At 46.7% G+C, this 18,522-nt stretch overlaps 1 protein-coding gene across 1 annotated transcript; it reads right to left on the bottom strand.

Moving 5' to 3' along the window:
• Positions 1–207: 207 nt before the first annotated feature.
• On the bottom strand, positions 208–18,455 carry trip11 (thyroid hormone receptor interactor 11). The gene is made up of 21 exons (XM_010751423.3): positions 17,815–18,455; positions 14,306–14,382; positions 13,064–13,174; positions 12,404–12,709; positions 12,262–12,330; positions 11,783–11,948; positions 11,345–11,674; positions 11,223–11,263; positions 11,013–11,111; positions 10,720–10,926; positions 7,540–10,572; positions 7,292–7,432; positions 7,012–7,205; positions 6,738–6,901; positions 6,486–6,589; positions 6,274–6,373; positions 5,033–5,114; positions 4,470–4,584; positions 2,638–2,760; positions 1,876–2,020; positions 208–1,720 (listed from the first exon to the last, which is right to left on the bottom strand). Exons 1-21 carry the CDS (start codon positions 17,951–17,953, stop codon positions 1,506–1,508), a joined length of 5,961 nt encoding a protein of 1,986 aa, XP_010749725.3. The 5' UTR covers positions 17,954–18,455; the 3' UTR covers positions 208–1,505.
• Between the last annotated feature and the right edge of the window lie 67 nt (positions 18,456–18,522).

Here is an 18,522-nt window from a genome sequence, read left to right as displayed (position 1 = left end):
TCCTGTGTGTTTGGGGGGGTAAAAAGGCATAAAACATACAGTGAGTGTCTGTTTCCAGAGATGTAAACATCCCCCCCCCCCCCCTGTCCTTTTCCACACAGCTGAGTTGACGCTGCACATCTGGCGCAGCCCATTGCGCAGCTATCCACGCTGTAGTAGACACATCTGGTTTGCATAGAGAGAAAATAAAGACAAAACGCGCAGCAGTGAAGGGTCAGCAGTCACCTTTATTTGATTTAGATTCCAATTAAGTCACAGGTATGTAACCTCGGCTGAAGATCATCCAAGGTCAAGGTCATCCGAATCCTTTTTTTCTCTTTTTGACACATCTGAGTTTCTGATTTCACGTCTACAAAAAGAAAAATGTTTTACAGTGAGGATTTACATTTTATACATTTTATCACCACACCTGGAGAGACCCTGTAACATTCCTTCTGCAGCGGCTGATTGATGTCTATACAAAAATGCAGAGCAGCACAGTTCCACGTCTGGCTCAGCTCTGGTCAGGTAAAACTTTTTAAATGTGCAGTTTTTACACTTTGTAAATATATATATTTATATTAACCATTTACAATCCTGATTTTACAACTATCTAATTAGCAAAAAATGCAGGCACTTAACTTCCAAAACTTCCTCAGTGCCCATAAATAGGAAAAACAAACGCCACCCATTTACATATATATAACTATATAATAGTACTGTACTTAAACATGAGAGCAGTCTCAAGCCTCTGATCAACCACAGTCCACAGTCACAGCCATAATTACGCTGGTTGCATATCACAGTCTGGCCGCCTGGAAAAGACAAGATTTAGCAAAAAAATGTCTTTATGGTTTTAACAGATGTACTGAACCACATAAATCTCTACGCAGGCTACTGCTGCCAGAGTTTTTAGGCAAGTCCTGGATCAGAAACAATTCACTGCATTGTTGAAAAGAAGAAGGAGAAGAAAAAAAGACAAGGAAAGCTGTTCAATGCAAGTCAAAGAGGATGGAAGCTAAAGGACATGTTTCCTTTTGCAAATGGAGGTGATGATTAACGGAGGCCGCGCGTGTCGAGCTGCATGTGTCGAGCGTACGAGCTCACTCGTGTTCAGCACTAATTTAACTTTTAATCTAAGACAGTTTCTGTGCGTTACTCTCACTCTGAGCGACCCACGACCTGAAAAGACTCTCGTCCTGCACCCTCTTTGCACGTGGACTCATTTCATTGATCATTTTTCAACATGTAACAATAAATGCTGAGTGGGGAAACACTGGAGCTGATGCATAAAGGGAGACTCTGTTGCATAGAACAGTAATTGCAAGTCTAGAAAGAAAAAGCGCTTCATCCCCTTCCAAAAAAGGGAATATTAATGTTTCATGAACTCTCTGCTCGTTTATTTTAAAAAAGAAAAGAAAAGAAACGAGCAGCAATAAATAGCGGAACTGCTCAAATATCTCGTCTGTGTAGTGTAAAACTCGTGTTGAATTAAGATGTCTATCTGGCACTTGTTACGGGAGCGATCACTGCTTCAACAAGTCTTTGAGCACGGCTCCGCCGCTGGCCTCGGCTGAGACCGGCACAGGCGTGAAGGTTGGCAGGGCATCAGAGATGGGCTTCATCAGCAGGTGACCTCCCGAGCTGCCCGAGCCGGAACCACCCAGCAGGGGCACGGCGGCGGAGCGAGGGGCCAGGAAAGGGTTGGAGTCGCCGGCTCTCTTGCCGGCAGCTGCAGCTCCTGTGGGGAGAGGAGAGGAGATAAGAGGCTTGAATTTATGCGAGGTGTGTTGTGGAAATGAGAAAGAACAACGCCTCGTGGCTGTCATGACTGATTAAGCGCGTGAGAGGAGGAAACAACCTGGCAGCGCTTTTATTCCCAGACGGGTCGTTTACCTGCTGCGGTGCTGGAAGCGGCGCTGCTGGTTCTTCTCGGAGGCGGGGCGCCCAGAGGCTTGATGTCACGGACTGAAAGCTTTGGTGCGGGAAGTGAGGGGGTCGACTCGACCTCCAGGAACTTTACGAACATCTCTGAGAAGGACTGCAACAAGAGAGAGAGTTAAAATCCTGCTTTAGTGCTCAAGAACACTCCAGCAGAGCACATGCTCACAGTATGAGGGGTACAAATGAACACGACTTCAGATAGATTTCTTATTTTTCTTTTCTTCTGTTCAAATTAAAGGATTCATTTGCAAACACAGTTCTCCGTTTTGATTTATTTTGACCAAATCATGTCATTTTCTCTCGTGCACATCAGGTAATATCAGTCAAAGTGGCGATTCTTCATTTCAAATCAAATCTTATTTTCGTTTTGACAGAAAGTAGAAAGATTGTTTTACTGCCACATTTCTTGGAAACATACTCTTCTTCTTCTTCTTTACTTTCAGTGTTTTTTTGAGTGGCGCCAAGTTACTTTAAACAACGTGGAGATATTTTTACATTTTGAGACCGTGCTGGCCGGCACGGAGCGGCGAGCGACTGTTTGTGGTGTCACACAAGCGCAGAGAGCACGTCTGTGGATGTTTTGATATGTGGGTTTATGTATGGCTGTTGTTTTTTTTTTTTTGTCAGAAAGAATGTATTTATGTATTTCATGAGAATATCAGGACATTATAAAAACACACAGCGTGTGTTTAAAGAGCTTCATGTGTCTCTTACCGAGTTGAGCCCTTGGCCGCTCGTCGGCCTCTGGGGAGTGTTCGGGACACTTTGGGCTCCTCTTCCTCCGAGCCAGCTCGACACCCATCCACTAACACCGTGCCGATTATCCTCGTCCAACATCTGCAGAAGAGACGTGAGGAAATGTAGACACTCATACTCAGACACAGATACTAGCGGATTCTTAGAAGAAAGACGGCCTCTAAATCATCACAGTGGCGTGTTCGAGGACACTGAGCTCCTCATATTTTAAGATCAAGCGCAGAAGATAAGCCGTTAACCCTTATTTAACAAAGCAATGAGACGAACAGTGCAGGTACTGTAAATACTTCTGTCTGTTCGCTCAGGCTGTTTTGAGGGAAGACGGTTGGTTTATTTGAGTTTTAATTGCTCTTAGTTTCCTCTCTGCCTGCCACCACGTTCTGGAAAATGATTTTGTGGAGCCACTCACTAGTTAAGCTCATATACAGACAGATTTTTTGCTGACAGCTCACACTCCTAGAAGTAACTTGTGGCTTTATCATTCACACTCCCTACTCATCAACGTCATTTCCCTGGAAGGATTCAGCTGGTTGGTTCCTGTGTATATGTGTGAGTGTATGGATCACAGCTTAAAAAAGAAGAAGGGGGGGGATACGAGCAGCTCCACTGAGGTCGATTTTGAAAAGTCGTCTGGTTTTGTGGGACGCTTGGCTACCGTAAACACGAGTTGTGTGGAAAATTTAAATAGCATTAACAGGAAATGAGGGAGAGATGAAAAAAAGAAGTGGAATGACCTCCAACGTATTAAAAGTGGGTCTTCTGAGCGGTTGTAATCGCATTTGCCCCTCATCCTGTATCTGTTTTCCTTTAAGAGTGTTCGGTAATATACTTTGGAATCACTGGACGGAGTCCCACAGGGCTCCTGCCAGAAGATCTGGATGAGGAAATGCTTTCTTTTCTTGAACTCCGAGGAGGATTTTCGGGGGCTGCCGGAGTTAAAAGTCACCGTTTGAACACAGCGAGTCTCGGGGTTGACTCTCGAGGGCGTGTTTAACTAATAAAACATTTCCAAAAGGTGGGAGAAGGACGGGCACAGCCCCAGGACACTATGTGAACAGTCCAGTGAAGTATTTCAACAACTACTAGATGTTGTACATACATTCATGGTGCCCAGAGGATGAACCCTGCTGACTTATTGAACCCCAGACTTTTCCTGTAGGTTTATATTTTCTTATTTTTTGTGAAATGTCGGTTCGAACTCCCTTAAATTTGGTACACACATTCATGAACCCCTCAGGATGAATTCACTATTTTATTATGCGCAAAACTTTAACGATTAGACATCAACTTTTTATGACGAACACCGGCCAAATGTTTTGCATCAGCCAGTTGTGAGTAAAACAGCTTCGTGCACGATGAGGAGCGAATCACGGCTGCAGACTCGTTGTACATTGTTTTGTTACACTCTCATGATATATCGTGACGGAGACATAGAGTAGACTCCCATGTCCTCACATTTGACTCGAACTCATGTTAACTGTCTATTTCAGTATGCAAGCTTCAGTCTTGCCAACACGGTTCGTCTTTATCATCCAGTTTCTCGATGCTGTCGTGCTTTTTCAGGCTTGGCGCCATAACAAACTCTAAGTAAGCTCTAAGTGAGACCTCTTGTGCCGATGACACCTGCTGCTAAGCTCTTTGTACATATGACAAGTTAAAAAGACTTTATTCATTTACTCCCAATGCTGCAAACATTGTTCACTGACTGTTACGCTGCGATCAGGTTTTGTATTATCAAACGTGGATTGCTCAATTAAAATACTTTGACGGTGAGTCAGGGAATGTCTCACCTTATCTACGTCTTCTCTGCTCAGGCCCAGAACGCTTCCCATGAGCCTCAGCACATCGGCACGCTTGGTTTTAGGTGTGTGGAAGTATCCCAAGAACAAGTTATGCATCAGGACTCTGGAAACAGGACAACATCAATAATAGGGGCATGATGTCATTCAAGAACGCGCTCCATGCTTCATACAGCTGCATGAATCATAAATGAAATTTATCAGAGTATTTATATTCAATCCTCCAGAGGAACAGTCGAGCTTTATTCATGTCAAATCAGAAGAACACGCCTCTTCTCATGTAGCTTCAGATGCAGGAACATTTTCTCAGCCCATAAAGAAACACTGCATCACTCCAAAGTCAAGCGCTTGTGCAATCGCAGGCGTGACCCTCCCAGCGTCACAGCGCTTTAAATAATGGGACATTATCACGTTTTTTTAATACTTGCAGCGTGACCCAGTGCGGCAAATAATCATTTCTGACAGTCCGATGAAAACCATATGGGTTAGTAATTATAATCTCATTTAGAAGGATAAAAAAACGTCAGATTAAATCCAGACACCGCTGAACTTACTTGTCTATCTTCCCCTCTGTGCTGTTCAGGAGGTTCATCAGTTTCTTCTGCGCCTCCTCCAACATCTCCTGTCTCACATCCACTGTAACACACACAGACAGTGTAAAGAGATGTGTTTTTAATACTTAGAGTCGTGTTTCCCCATCACGCTCAAGTCACAGCGCTGGAGCATCCGAAAACAAACACCCGATTCTCTTTTCAATAAGCCGGGAGGTTGTTTCACAACACACAACACGACTGTTGAAGTTATTTAAGAGTCGTCAAAGACTCTTCAAGGCATCTGGAGAAAAACACTCAGGCTGCTGAATGAGAAAGATGTTTTAACCATTTGGGATGCAGAAATGCAAAATAAAAACAGAGGACAAGCTGGATATGAAACATCATGTGCAGCTCCCAGTATGAGGGAGACACAACTTGAGAAACGGGTTAATAATCTTTGTTTTATTATACGAAACAAGGAGTTTTTGATCCAGATGGTTTCTAATATTTTATATGAAAACACTGAATTAGCATGTCGATATTTTGCTCGAGGATTTGCGTCATTTCCTGCTGCGGAGACGCAACACGAGAAACATGTTAGAAATCTTTTATATCGTGCAGCGGCCAGAATATTTTCTCATCCAGATGCTTTGAACAGTCTTCTGGAAATATATACGTGTTGTCAGATATTCATTTTTCAAAATATCAGCTTCAATTCAGCGTCGACATCCGCGTGGCACAAACCGAGGCGAAGTCGCGCAGACATACCAGAGTTACCCGCTCACTGGTGACACTGTGAGTGAGAACGTTCTCACAGCCAACCAACTATTAATAGAGCCAATGTAAATTTTCCATAGGTGACTGAATCATAAAGCAAATACATCGCCTCACATCGTGTCTGGACAAACGTCTGAACGGCCAAAGAAACAGTCTGAGAATTCGCTGCGACGTATCTGAGAATGATAAGAGTGAAATCTGCTGAGTGTGACAGAAAAAATAAATAACCCGGGGGGTTCACGGTTACTCAGACTGTGATAGTAGTAAGATGTTCAAAAGCTGCCAGAAAACGCCAGCAAAGGGAAGGTGAATATCTCCCGTAACATCTTAATAAACATTTATTTTATTGCAAACTTTCTTCTGCTGTAAAAATGGAAGGCAGGAGTTTATAAAGAGTTTCGTCTGATATTCTAATCATCCCCCTCGCGCAGCTTATAAACGTCCTCAGAGGACGCGTAGGAGTTGGCAGGTCGGCTGCGGCTCACCTTGTTTTTTCAGCTCTTCGAGTTGCTCCTCCTTCAGATCGAGCTGATCGGTGAGACGGGACGCCGAGTCGAGGGCGGCGTTGGCTTCGTCGAGGTTGATCTGACAGAGAGCAGAAGACGGTCAGTCATGTGGAGCGCAGCTTCATCAAGCTGCCGTCAGACAGAAATAAAGCAGGACGGAGGCTCTGATCAGTTATTGATTGCTGGTTTACCTGAAGGGCCGATGCTTGATCTTCCAGCCTCACAGCTTTCCTTTTCCACTCCTCCTTCTCCTTCTTGTGCCTCTCGAGCTCAGCAGAGTACATGGCTTTCTCCTCTGATCGGGGCAAGAGGCAATAAAAGTTTTACTAAAGGTAATATGGAATTCATTGACAGACTGCAGGTGTAAACTGCCTTATAAACACCACCAGCTTCTCTGATTTTAAAGGAAATGCTACTTCACTTCATGTGAAGAGCCGACTTGCCTTGTTGGAACTGCTCTAGCACCATCTGCAGGTTGGAGAGCGACACCGCATACTGGTTGACCTGCTCCTGAGACGTCCTGAGGTGGGCGAGCGCGTCGTCCCTCTGCTTCACCGCTCCGCTCAGCTGCTCCTGCAGAGACTCCACCTGCATGCTGGCCTGTTGGCTGGAGACAGATGGAGGAATGACTTCAACTAGCTATATAATCTTGTAAAAATCTTGTGCATGGTGAAAATCTTGATACGGACATCCCTGATGTTCTGTTTTCTAACTGACCTGGCATTCTCCACGGCGCTCGAGGACGTGGCCAGCTTCTTGTCCAGCTGTGCCACCCTCCTGCGCAGCTCCGTCTCCCTGTCCTCCGCTGCGAGCGCTTCCCTCGTGTACGAGTCCTCAATCTCCAAGAGGTGATTACGCAACCTCTCCAGCTCCAAGTTGAGGCGCTGTTCTTTATCCCGCACATGCTGAAGCTGTGAAGGGAAACAGAAACGCATGTTAACGGATACGTCCAGTCCAAAAGTAAAGGGTGGTGAGCGGGCGTGATCTGCTCTCCTACCTCAGTCTGCACTGCAGTGGTCTCCATTTGTTTTTGCTTAAGTGCCATCATCACCCGATCCCTCTCCTGCTGGAACATCACAGCTTTCTCCTGCATGGACTTCATTTCATTCAGGAGCTGATTCAGCTCTCCAGTCTTACCCTGCATCACAGCAACACATTTGAAGAGTTAAAGAGCAAAGAAAGCCACAGGTGCACATATAAAATCATTCATCATTCTCTCATGAGTATTCTCTCAGAAGTCCTGACCTGATCTTTGTCCTTCAGCATCTTCTCCACGGTTGCGGCCTTCTCGCTCACCGCGCTCAGTTCAAACTCCTTCTCTCTCAGCAGGAGGGAAACCTGCATGTTGGTTTCCTGCAGCGCTCTGAACTCCGACTCTTTCTCTCGAGAGCGCGCAGCCACCAGCTCGTTCTCCTCCTTCAGCTTCCTCCCGTCCATTTCCAGAATGAGAGCGCGCTCCTTCAGGTTGGTCACGGCCTGCTTCAGCACCTCGTTGTCGTTCTCGCGGTTACGTAGCGCCTCGCTGATGTGACTCAGCTGGTCGCCTTTGGTTTTGATGAGCAGGTCTTTCTCCCTCACGGACCTCTGCAGGGCGTCCAGTCTCTCTCTAAGCTGCCGGATCTCCTCAGCGTGACTTCTCTGCTCACTCTCGGAGGCAGACGCTGAGTTGGAGAGTCGTTGGTTGTTCTCCTGAATAGTCCTGATCAGGTTTTCCCGCTCAGCCAACTGAGTCTGCAATCGGACAAGTTCTTCCTGCAGTTTCTCGTTGTTTACTGTTGGAGATGTGTCGTGGCTTGGAGCATCAGCCTGGAGAGAAGGGGCACTAGACTGAGCGACTACACCTTCAGGAGTATGTGCTACACTGTCCAGTTTACCCATCAGGACCTCCTTGGTGGTGCTAAGCTGAGTGATGGTCTGCTGGACCTGAGCCAGTTCCTGACTCAGACTTCCCAGCCTCCTTTCCTTCAGCTCGTAGCTTTGGATGAGCCGGGTGTAGTCCACCGTCAGCTTGGAGCTGCAGTCGCTGTCAGCAGAGACCTGACCCTGTAGTTTGATCAGCTCCTCCTGCAGCTGAGCCGACTCGTGCTGCATGTTCTTCACCGTGGTGATCACCTGCTGCTTCCACTCCTCCATCTTCTTCACCTGCTGCTTCAGCGTGTCCCTCTCCTGCAGCAGCTCCTCGAACTGGTTGCTGCTGACGCCTCCGGAGCCGGCGCCGGACTCTCCGCCTGAGGTCTGCAGGACGGTCACCAGGGTTTGGCACTTCTGAGTCAACGCGTCGATCTCTATGTCCTTCTCCCTGATGATGCGGGACAAGTTCTGGATGGTCTCCTTGAACATCTCTTGGCTTCCTGAGGGATCACTCATGTTGGAGAGACGTTGGTTCTCCTGTTGGAGCTTCAGCAGGGCCGCCTCCTTCCCTGCCAGTATATCCATGAGACGGTGGTAGTCGGAGCGGAGCTGGCTGTTCTCTCGGGTCTTCTCGTTAAGCACCGCGAGCACTTGCTCTCTCTCCACGGCGTACGCCTGCAGCTGCTGCTGCAGGAACATGACATCCTGGCTGTGCCCGCCACCTACACCCATGGACACTCTGGCATGAAGCGCCTGGATCTCCAGATCCTTCTGCAGGATCATCTGGGACAGTTTGCCCACTTCATCACGAGACACCACCAGCTGATCCAGCTGCTTGGTCAGCGAGAGGTTCTTCTCGTTCAGCTGGCTGATCTCAGTCTCTTTCTCCTTGATGCCTCTCACCAGTTTTTCTATTTCGACCTTAGACAGGTCGTGTTTCTCGTTGCCGTTCTCCTGATTTAGCGTCTGGGTCTTCTCCTCCTGCAGGATGATGTCTCCTTGCAGAGTAGGGGAGTCGGCAGGACCCCGACTCTCACTGAGCCGATCCACCGTCTCCTGGAGGCGGGATATCTCCTCGTCTCTGGCATGGATGAGTCTGTCGTAGTTAAGCGTGGTCTGCTGATGGCGAGCGTCAGCTTGCTCAAGCTCAGTCTGCTGAGCCTGGAGGGACTGCTGCGACAGAAGGAGGGAGGCCTGTTGCTCCTCCATGGTTCTCCTCAGAGTCTGGACCTCCTCTTCCAGACCATTCCTGGAGGACTTGAGCTGGGTGATCTCCGTCTCCAGCTCTGTGATGATGTCTAAAGTCCTGGGCTCAGCCAGAGATTGAGGTCTGCTCTGCTGATCCCTGAACCGGTCGATCTCTTCTTTCAAATGACTGTTCTCCTCCTTCATACCCCCCAACTGTTTATCCTTCTCATCGAGTGCCTGTCTGAGAGCATCCGCCTCCTTTGTCACGACGGCGATGCGGTTCTCCAGCTCCACCTGCAAGTCGGAAGCGTTTTGTTTTAAAGTCTCCAGGAAAACGTCTTTCTCCTGCAGTAAATCTGTCAGCTGCTTCTGCCCCGCAACCGTGATGGAGAGCATCTCGTTGGTGTCTCTGTGGTCGGACGCCAGCTGCTCCATGTCTCTCTTCAGCTGAGCGATCTCCATGTCTTTCTCCTGGTTGAGTTTGACGGCTCGCTCGTGCTCCATCTGTAAAGCGGAGGCATCCATAGAGCGGGCTCGTGTCAGCTCTTCGATGGTCTGCTGGTACTGTTTGGATTGTTCCGTTAGCGTGCTCTCGGCCTGCCTCAGCTCACTTTCCAGCTGATTTTTCTCCAGCTTCAGAGCTTCGATGCGTGTTTCCTTCTCCCGCACGGTCCTGTTCAGGGCCGCTTGGCTCTCCTTCATCTGCTTGGTTAGTTCCTCGCCTTTACCCAGAGCTTGCTCACTCTCCACCTTCAACCGTCTGTTCTCCATCTTCAACTCATAATCCTCGGACTTCACCTTCTCCTGAGAGCTCCTCATCTCATCCAATTCTCTTCTGAGGTCCGACACCTCCCTCTCTTTCTCTGCTAGCTTCTCCGTGGTTCCCTGTGCCTCGGTTCCTCTATCCCCTGCCCGATCTAGCTCCGCTTTGGCGGCAGACAGCTCCTCCTCTCTCTCCCGCAGAGTCTTCTTCAGCTCTGTGATTTCTTTGCGTGCCTCTCTGTTGTGCTCTTGTGCGTGTCCTAGTTTGTTTCTCAGCTCCTTCGCTGTCCCTTCCAACTGCTGCTTGCCCATGTGCAGTTCATTCAGGGTGAAAGCGCTTTGGCTCATTTTCTCCTTTTGGGTCTCCAGCTCTTGCTTCAGTGACATGTTCTTGTCTTTGGTTGTGTTCAGCTCTGCAGTCAGACTCGTCAGTGCCGCCTCGGCCTCCTTCAGCTGCTCCTTCACTGAGATCATATGCTAAAAAAAAGACAAAATAAAGTCAATAAATTAAATTTTCCTCACTGTGTTTTATTGTGAAGGGCTTCTACACGTGTTTGTTCAAGTGAACTAAAGTTATGAACTTCACGATTATATAATAACAAAGAAAAGGGGCCACTGTCAGACCTGTGTCGCTTCCTGGTTTTGCTGGTCTAGTTCCTCCAGCTCAGACATCAGCGTGTCCCGTTCCTCCTCGAAGTTTCTCAGGGTCTTTTCCCTCCTCTCCAGCTCCGTCTTCAGATCCTCCACCAACTCCACCGACTCATCAGGCTGCGCTGCATCACTGCTAACTGTTTGTTCCTCTGCCATCTTTAGTCTTTCTTGCAGATCAAACTGCGAAAAGATCGGTGAGTTAACACTGATAAGATATTTTGAGCATCCTGTGGTGAAGACAATCAGACTTCATCAGACAAACAAACCTTTTCTTGTTCCAGGACTTCCTTTTCTTGTCTCAACGTCCCAATAATAGTGTTCAGTTCTAAGATGTCCGCATGCTCAACTTCTTCCTTTGGTTCGGCCTAATTATTAAAAAACAAGTAGAAAAGTCGTTAAACGAGGGAGTTAAATCATAAAAAATTATCCAATACATGCAACATGATTTATATTTAATGATTTATATTCACGTTTACCTCAGACAGGCTTTTCAGTCTCTCTATTTCTTTTTCTGATGCTGAAAATTAGAAATTTTAGTTAATACGCAGCAGCAAGTCTGTGTCTGTTTGAGGTTACAGCATTAATAATTAATATATACCTGCGAGGTTTGCTCTCAACACTTGGATCTCGTGGTCCAGCTGGGCTTTCTGCAGCGCCTTCCCTTCCTGCTCTTGCACCCGGGTCTGAAGCTCGGTAACGGAGGCCTGCAGCCGCGTGTAGTTCTGCAGCAGCCCGGCGTTCTCTTCCTGGGCGTCGTCTTTTTCCAGCTGCAGCTCGGCCTGTCTCCTCTGCGCCTCCTCCAGCCTGGCTGACAGCTCGGCCAGCTGCTTCTCCCGCTGATCTGCCGCTTCCTGCAGGGGGCTTACGGTCTTCTGGAGTTCGGGCAGCTTGGAGGAATCTGATGGGGCGGAAGAGGCTTGACCACCACCTGGAGAGACGGATTTGGTGGAGGGAGTTTATTTTGCTGGTTGCATCTGGCAAAGGTGACATTTTGAAGTTACAACAAGACATTTCATCAAAGTTAAGTGAGGCTAACCGCTGTGAATCTGCTCCTCCAGCTCCTCTATCCTCTCCTCGTACTCTGCCAACTCGTCCCTGTGTCGCCGCGCGATGTCGGCCATCTTCTGCCGCTGGACGTCCTGCAGAGCGGCCAGTTCGTGCTGGTGCTCGTCCACCTCACGACTCATCTCCTCTCGCAGATCCTGTTCCAAGGCAACAACGTCGAGGTCAAGAGTCACAGCGGCAAGCATCAATTATTTAAAGTCGCATTAATTGAAGCAAAAACAAACTTTAAAAACAACACGGACACATTCTACTTAATTTCCACTAAAGTATCAAACTCTTTAGCTGCTAAACGCGTCATAATGTTCAACAAGTAGTCGCTTTCTTTGTCTGTCTGCTGCTTACAGCCAAAACAATCAGCTGAAACACGTTCAAAAGAGACGAGAGGAACTCCAGAGTGGGGTAATACGTGTCTCCCGTGCTCAAAACTTGACAAAACTCAATGAAACTCACCTTAATAGTTCTTTGAAGCTTGAGAATTTCACCCTGGTCGCCATTACCAGCTCCTGCCGCTGTTGATGTCTGAAATTAAACAAGGTTAAAACGACGTGTAACAAAAATGAACCTGAAGCTGTTTCTCTGATCTCTCCATCACCTGAGACATCCGCCTCCAGTGAGCCGCCTCGGCCTCGAGGCGCGTGACTTCTGTCGACAGCCGGTTGATCTCCTGCTGCGACCAGATGACGTCGCTGAGGTCCATGTCGTCGCCTCCGTGGAAGCCCTGGTGAGACCCCGAGGGCCGCGACAGGAAGGAGGAAGCAGAAGAGGAGGTAGTGGTCGAGGAGGTGGTGGTGACCGGCAGCAGCGCGGGGCCGACGGAGGCGGACTGAGCCGACCGCTGCAGCTTCTGGACTTCTTCTTGGAGTCCGCTCTGACGAGCTTTCAGGTGACTGATCTCCACCTGGGGGAAGACAAAGACGCTGACATGAGATCCACACTCACATTTTAAAGACTTGAAAAGCAGGTTTTCCTCTGTTTGATGAGACTGTGTCTGACATGACCTCTGTGTGTTTTCATGATATTTTACATTTAAATTTTAAACACTATCTTGTGCTTTGAACCACCTTTAGACATGTTTTTGGAAATATGACATTCATCTAGCCGTATACGATCTGATATGGAAGTTACACAAACTGTATGAATATGTATAGCAGAGGTGGCGTTTAGATATCTAAATATATGATTAACCTGCGACACAGTTTTTTCACTGTTAATATCATCTAACCGGTTTAATTCTGCATAGAAATGTACGTACATCTTTCTGTTGCAGGAGGGTTCTGTACTCTGCAGACTGTCCTTTAATCTGGATCTCTGATGCCTCCAGCTTCTCCTCGAGCTCTGCGTGGAGCTTTCTTAATCTGTCATACTGCAACAAAGAGAGACAGGGAAGGAAGTGAATAAGATGGAAGTGTGGGGAATAAACATCTCCTTTACAGAAAGGTGGTCAGAGGTTACAAGTACAGAGCAGCAACACCTGGAGATTAGAGAGAAGCTACAGGTTCATCTAAGTTGGATGGATGCTTATTAATGAAATGATGTGCACCCGGGTGGCCGGGCTCAGCCTTAGAGATAAGGGTGAGGAGCCCAGAACCTGCTGGAGGGACTACATAGCCCATCTAGCCTGGGAAAGTCTCGGGATCCTCCAGGAGGAGCTGGAATATGTTGCTGCGAAGCCAGACATCTGGAGCATCCTGCTAAACCTGCTGCCAACACGACCCGACCCCGGCCGGATAAGAGGAAGAAAACAGATGGAGGGATCTACACCCATCTTAAAGAATAAGGCTGATGTCATAACAAATTCCATGAAAAGACCAAAACCAGTGATGTGTTTGTTTGTGGTCAGCCTCTCTGTGTTTGTTCCCCCTAAAGATGGAAAACATGAATGTGCCGAGTAATTTCCAGAACAGCTGGTTACTGCAGCGTTACTGGACAGCGGTATAAACTAAATTTGTTGGGGACTATTTTTTTTGCAGATTAATACACAAATGTGCGTGTTCAGGGTGACAAAAGGGAACATGCCACGGGGGGCAGCTTCTTAGACAACAGTGCGGCTCCGCGGTGCGGTGAAACCGGATCCGTCAGGCCTCGGATACACAGACAATACTTGTCTGGTCAAATTCACGACGATAATAAAAACATGAAGGATTTGATAGCACTGATATGACATTTCACTTTCCAGCACTGAGCCCCACAGGAAGCACTGAAGATGTCGAGCATACAGGTGTCAGGCTGGAGTTTATCACGGGAGACGTCTCCAACACAAGCGGAAACACTAACATGACATGGAAATGAGTGCATTCCATTCAGGTGTGTCAGCTTCAGGGCCTCCGGTGCAGTGTCAGCTGACTTACTGAGACGCTTCCACGGCACAAATCCATTGTTTGTGGTATAAGTTACAGCTGCTTTTTCTGCTACGACGAGCCGAAAAGTCTACGGCGAGAGAGGCGGATAGTTTTACGCCCCCCGTGACTCTGATAGAGCTGACGAAGAATCTCACCTCAGATTTCTGTGAAGCAAACGCAGCCTCGACTTCGGCCAACCTGGAATTGGAAACCTGCAACTGTGTGGCAGCATCTGCAGAAGCAAGGGAAGGACAGCAATGAATGTAAAGATGTGCACGAGTCAGAATTCTTCACAAGTCAATGTAAATAAATAAATTAAATGTGTAACAGTCAGAGAAATCTAAAGGTTTCATTTTATTCAGCTTTCTGGTGACATTCATTTCAAAATAAGACACGGCACATTCAACAGACTATCCTCTATCTCGGTGGCACGCTCAGACCTGCGTAACCCGGCTCACATGACAAACAAACATTTCTAGAGAGAGATCCTGCAATGTGATCTTAATGGCTGGACAGAGCTCAACATTCATTACTACTCAAACTAAACTGAAGCCTGTGGACACATCCAGCTCCACTTAATATAAAAAAATATTTAATTTAAGGGCTGACACGCTGAACACTTCACAGCTGCTCCCCACACGGTGATAAGACTTTTGTTTTTTGGACGAGAGCTGTGAGTTGGAGATCTGTGGCCAAAGTTCTCTTTGCGTCAATGTTTTATCTCTCGTTGTCTCTTCGCTTCAGGCTCTAATTCAGAACGAGGCATCGACGCCTCGAGGGGAGTATCGCTTTACTTTGTTGATCTGATCAGGAGCCAGAGCAAAGAAACAAAACAACGAAAGCCTGTCATCTGTGTCACCATCGGGCCGTCACCAGCCCCACTGACAATAAACGAGGGAGTGACTGCAGCGACGGAGAATGTTTACACCCGATAACCTTTATTCTGAACTCAGAGGAACTCAATATAAGAACTCGAGGAACATAATTAACAGACGTTAGCTGCGTTTGCATTAGGATAACAGGAAATAAATACAACAACTTCAAAATAAAAGCAGCTAGAAAAACACCTTCACACTGCTGACACTGTGTGACAACACTGTGTGGTGTAACACACTCGGAAGAAAGGAAATGTTTCTTTAAGCAGAGAAACTGAACCATCTGCAAACATGTGGCCTTCCTATCGACACGTCTGCACCGTGCATTAAAAACTGACGGAAAAGACTATATTTAAAAGGTATTTTTAAGTATTAAATAAAAAGTATTTACCACAGAGTTTAAATTACACTGCACACTGTAAGAACCTGGTCGAGCCTTAAATAGTTAGAAACTACAGAAAGGAAAAAAAACTCGCTGGCAGTGGAATAATGCTGACATTATAAAATTCTGACTACACTGTGATTTACACTCAGAGAGCTACAATTTTAACCCACTGCTGATGAAACGGTTTGAGTTCAAACTCAAACAGTCGGACTCAATCAGCGTCAACATGAAAAGGAGTACCCGATGCTGTAATGTTTACAGATACCATAAAACATAAAAAGTCAAAGAAACAAAGCAGAATTCATCAGCTGTTACGTAAAGTCAAACGTCTTTCAAACGTATTTCAGGTTTCTGACGCCCGGGAGAAGATTTAGACTTAGAGATCTGTGGTCTCAATCTGGAAGCAAGAACAGAGCGTTTAGTGTTGTGGTTTGGTCTCATTAATATTAACAAGCCTCTGTTTTGATTGGCTTACTGTTTTTCTGAGTGACACACAGCCAGGCTAACGGCAGGTAATGGATCACAGCCCGCCTCGTGGGTTCAGGTGTGACATCACGGCAGGTTTTGATACTTTGATACAGTATTTATATATCCGCCTCGTGATGAAGTCAGTTTCTTACTGCACCTCACAGCATCAGCACCTGTGGCCTCAGCAGAGGGTGAAGTTGTAGCTGTAGGAACCTCAAGCTCGAGGCAGAGTTACTGTAAAACGTTCATCCAGATTATTTTGGTGAAAATTTTTATGACAAAAACGGGGTCGCGGACCCCCGGGTTGAAGACCCCCGGGTTGAAGGCCCCGGGTTGAAGACCCCTGTTCATAACCTGAGTGTTTGTCTGAGTGTAGATGCCGTGTCATCCTGTAAGATTTGCATGCATGGCAGTTTATTCTTCAACCAAATCCTTCTCCTGGATGAAAGACCTGATTTTATTCTTAAAGCTGGAAAAGATAAAGTATTGCATTAGAGGGTCCACCCAATAATTCTATGAAACATGGGCCCCTCTACTATCTTATTTTGAAAAACTTGACAAGACTGAAAATTGAGCAGGCATAGTTCCATATCCACTTTCACTCTTACTTATTTTTTGTATTTTATTACTTATTTATTTTCATATGTGTATGTTACTATCGTTTTTATTTATGAATCATTATTTTAATTGTTAATTTTGTATTTTTTCATACCTGTACCGTGAGCTGATATTTGCACGACAATTATGACATCTGAGTATCTTCCAATGTTCCTAAAGACCAAAGTCTTTGTATATCAGGGACTACTAAGTGGAAAGTACGCTGAAAATACCAACCAGCCATTATAGACACACGTCCTATGAGTTTCTCTGTTTTCACATCATCTTTTTGGCAGTTTTCCAGTTTCTGGATCCTTTTTTGAAGAAGTAAACAACAGTCCTTTAACTCTTTAGTGAAATAAATCTTTCACTGCTCAGTTTGCTTTTTGTCTGTTGTGCCCAGGGCCGTTTTTATGCGGGGTCCTGCAGCGACCAAAGGGGGGGCCCCCAACCTGCAAGTTCAGCCTCAATATATAAAATACATTTATATGCATGTGCCTCACACAACAAATGAGCTGGTTTGCCCGGCTACACATAAAGACAGGTACTTTTTTAAGTAGTGTTATTTAACGGAAACATAAGACTGTGATCATACATGCAGGGGCGCTGCCAGGAATTTTGGGCCCCATGACAAAAAAAACAAATTGGGCTTGTAACTGTTTTGCGTCTTGTAGTTCAATACTAGTACTAGCACAATATTTACTGTTGGTGATTTGTACATGCATGCTGTCTGCATACAGTCTGCAGTGCAGTTCACTATTTGATGCAAGATTAAAAGCCACAATAAAAATGTGCTAAAGGCCATTTTTATTTAACTTTTACTGCCCAGAACACGTAAAAACAAAGAGATAATTCATTTCATTATTATATTTGAAATATATATACTCAATGATGATGGTTTAATCATTTTATACTGGTGTTTACCTATTTTTTGGGGCCCCTGTCAGTCGTGGGCTCTTGGAATTGTCCTAACTTTTCCCTCTTGTACATACGGATGCTGGTCCATTGTGGTTTTATTCATTTAAGTGAGTTAAGTTATTTATTTTATTTTGTTTTGGATTGTTTTTTAAAGTTTATGGTGAGTTATGCAGCTATGCTGTGAGTTCGGGGACATGCTGCATCTGTTTTATGTGTTAATGTCCATAAACAGCCTCCAAACAGTTTTTACAACTTTAAAGGTGCCTGAAGGCAACACCTGGGAGCCTGAAGGCAGCACCTGGGAGCCTGAAGGCAGCACCCGGGAGCCTGAAGGCATCACCTCGGTAGGTGTTTTATTCCAGGTGTGCTCAGTCTGATGATGTGTCCAACAAACAAACAAACATAAGAAACTCCAGCTCACCTCCGACCTCCTCCACCCCCTCCAGCAGCATGTCTTTGGTGAAGGTTGAGATCTGCCCGGTGAAGGAGGACAGGCTGCCCCCGACCTGGCCCAGAGACTGACCGAGGCCGGAGCCGAGTCCACCCAGCCACGATGACATGTTCACGGACAACAACAACAACAACAGAGCGGAGGGCCGAGCTAGCCTAGCTTTGACTCCAGGTGGGACAACTCGGTCATGAAGCTCAAAGTGTGGTCTGCGGACCCCCGGGACGCCGTTAACTTCTAATCCTCGGACACACGGTGAGTGTTTCCAGGCGGACCGAGCCCGGCTAGCGAACAGCTGTCTGAAGGAATCCGAGCTAAGCGGCTCCGGCCCCGGCCTGTCCCCGCAGCTCCTCCGTGTCCTCCGCGGGTCGTGTGAGCGGTGTCAGCGGGACTTGAGCCGTTTTTCAGCCGCTCCGAGCGACACAAGCGACACAGGCGACCCCCCCGGAAAGTGCCAGCTCGACTGCAGCCTCTTTATCAGCTTCGACGTGGACACGGCAGCGGCAGCGGTGCATTGTGGGATGCTGGAGGACCAACAAATCCATGGTGCGTTCACGGACCAAAGGTAGTTTCCTGGTTCTTGAACGCACCATAATAATATTTTTAATATTCTAACATATAAACTGTACATAACCCAATAAATAAATTAATTACTATCTTCTTTTCATACAATGTGAAACA

Source organism: Larimichthys crocea, chromosome XXIV, assembly GCF_000972845.2.
Source record: "Larimichthys crocea isolate SSNF chromosome XXIV, L_crocea_2.0, whole genome shotgun sequence".
NCBI lineage: Eukaryota > Metazoa > Chordata > Actinopteri > Sciaenidae > Larimichthys > Larimichthys crocea.
This window is presented reverse-complemented; position numbering and strand designations above follow the sequence as displayed.

Excerpts from the sequence above, each read along its gene's own strand:
- trip11 (XM_010751423.3), bottom strand. The coding sequence starts at position 17,953 with ATGTCATCGTGGCTGGGTGGACTCGGCTCCGGCCTCGGTCAGTCTCTG. Across the intron at positions 10,927-11,012 it reads AAGTCCTGGAACAAGAAAAG|TTTGATCTGCAAGAAAGACT; the intron begins GTTTGTTTGTCT and ends ATCTTTTCGCAG. Across the intron at positions 2,761-4,469 it reads GCAGAGAAGACGTAGATAAG|ATGTTGGACGAGGATAATCG; the intron begins GTGAGACATTCC and ends TCTCTTCTGCAG.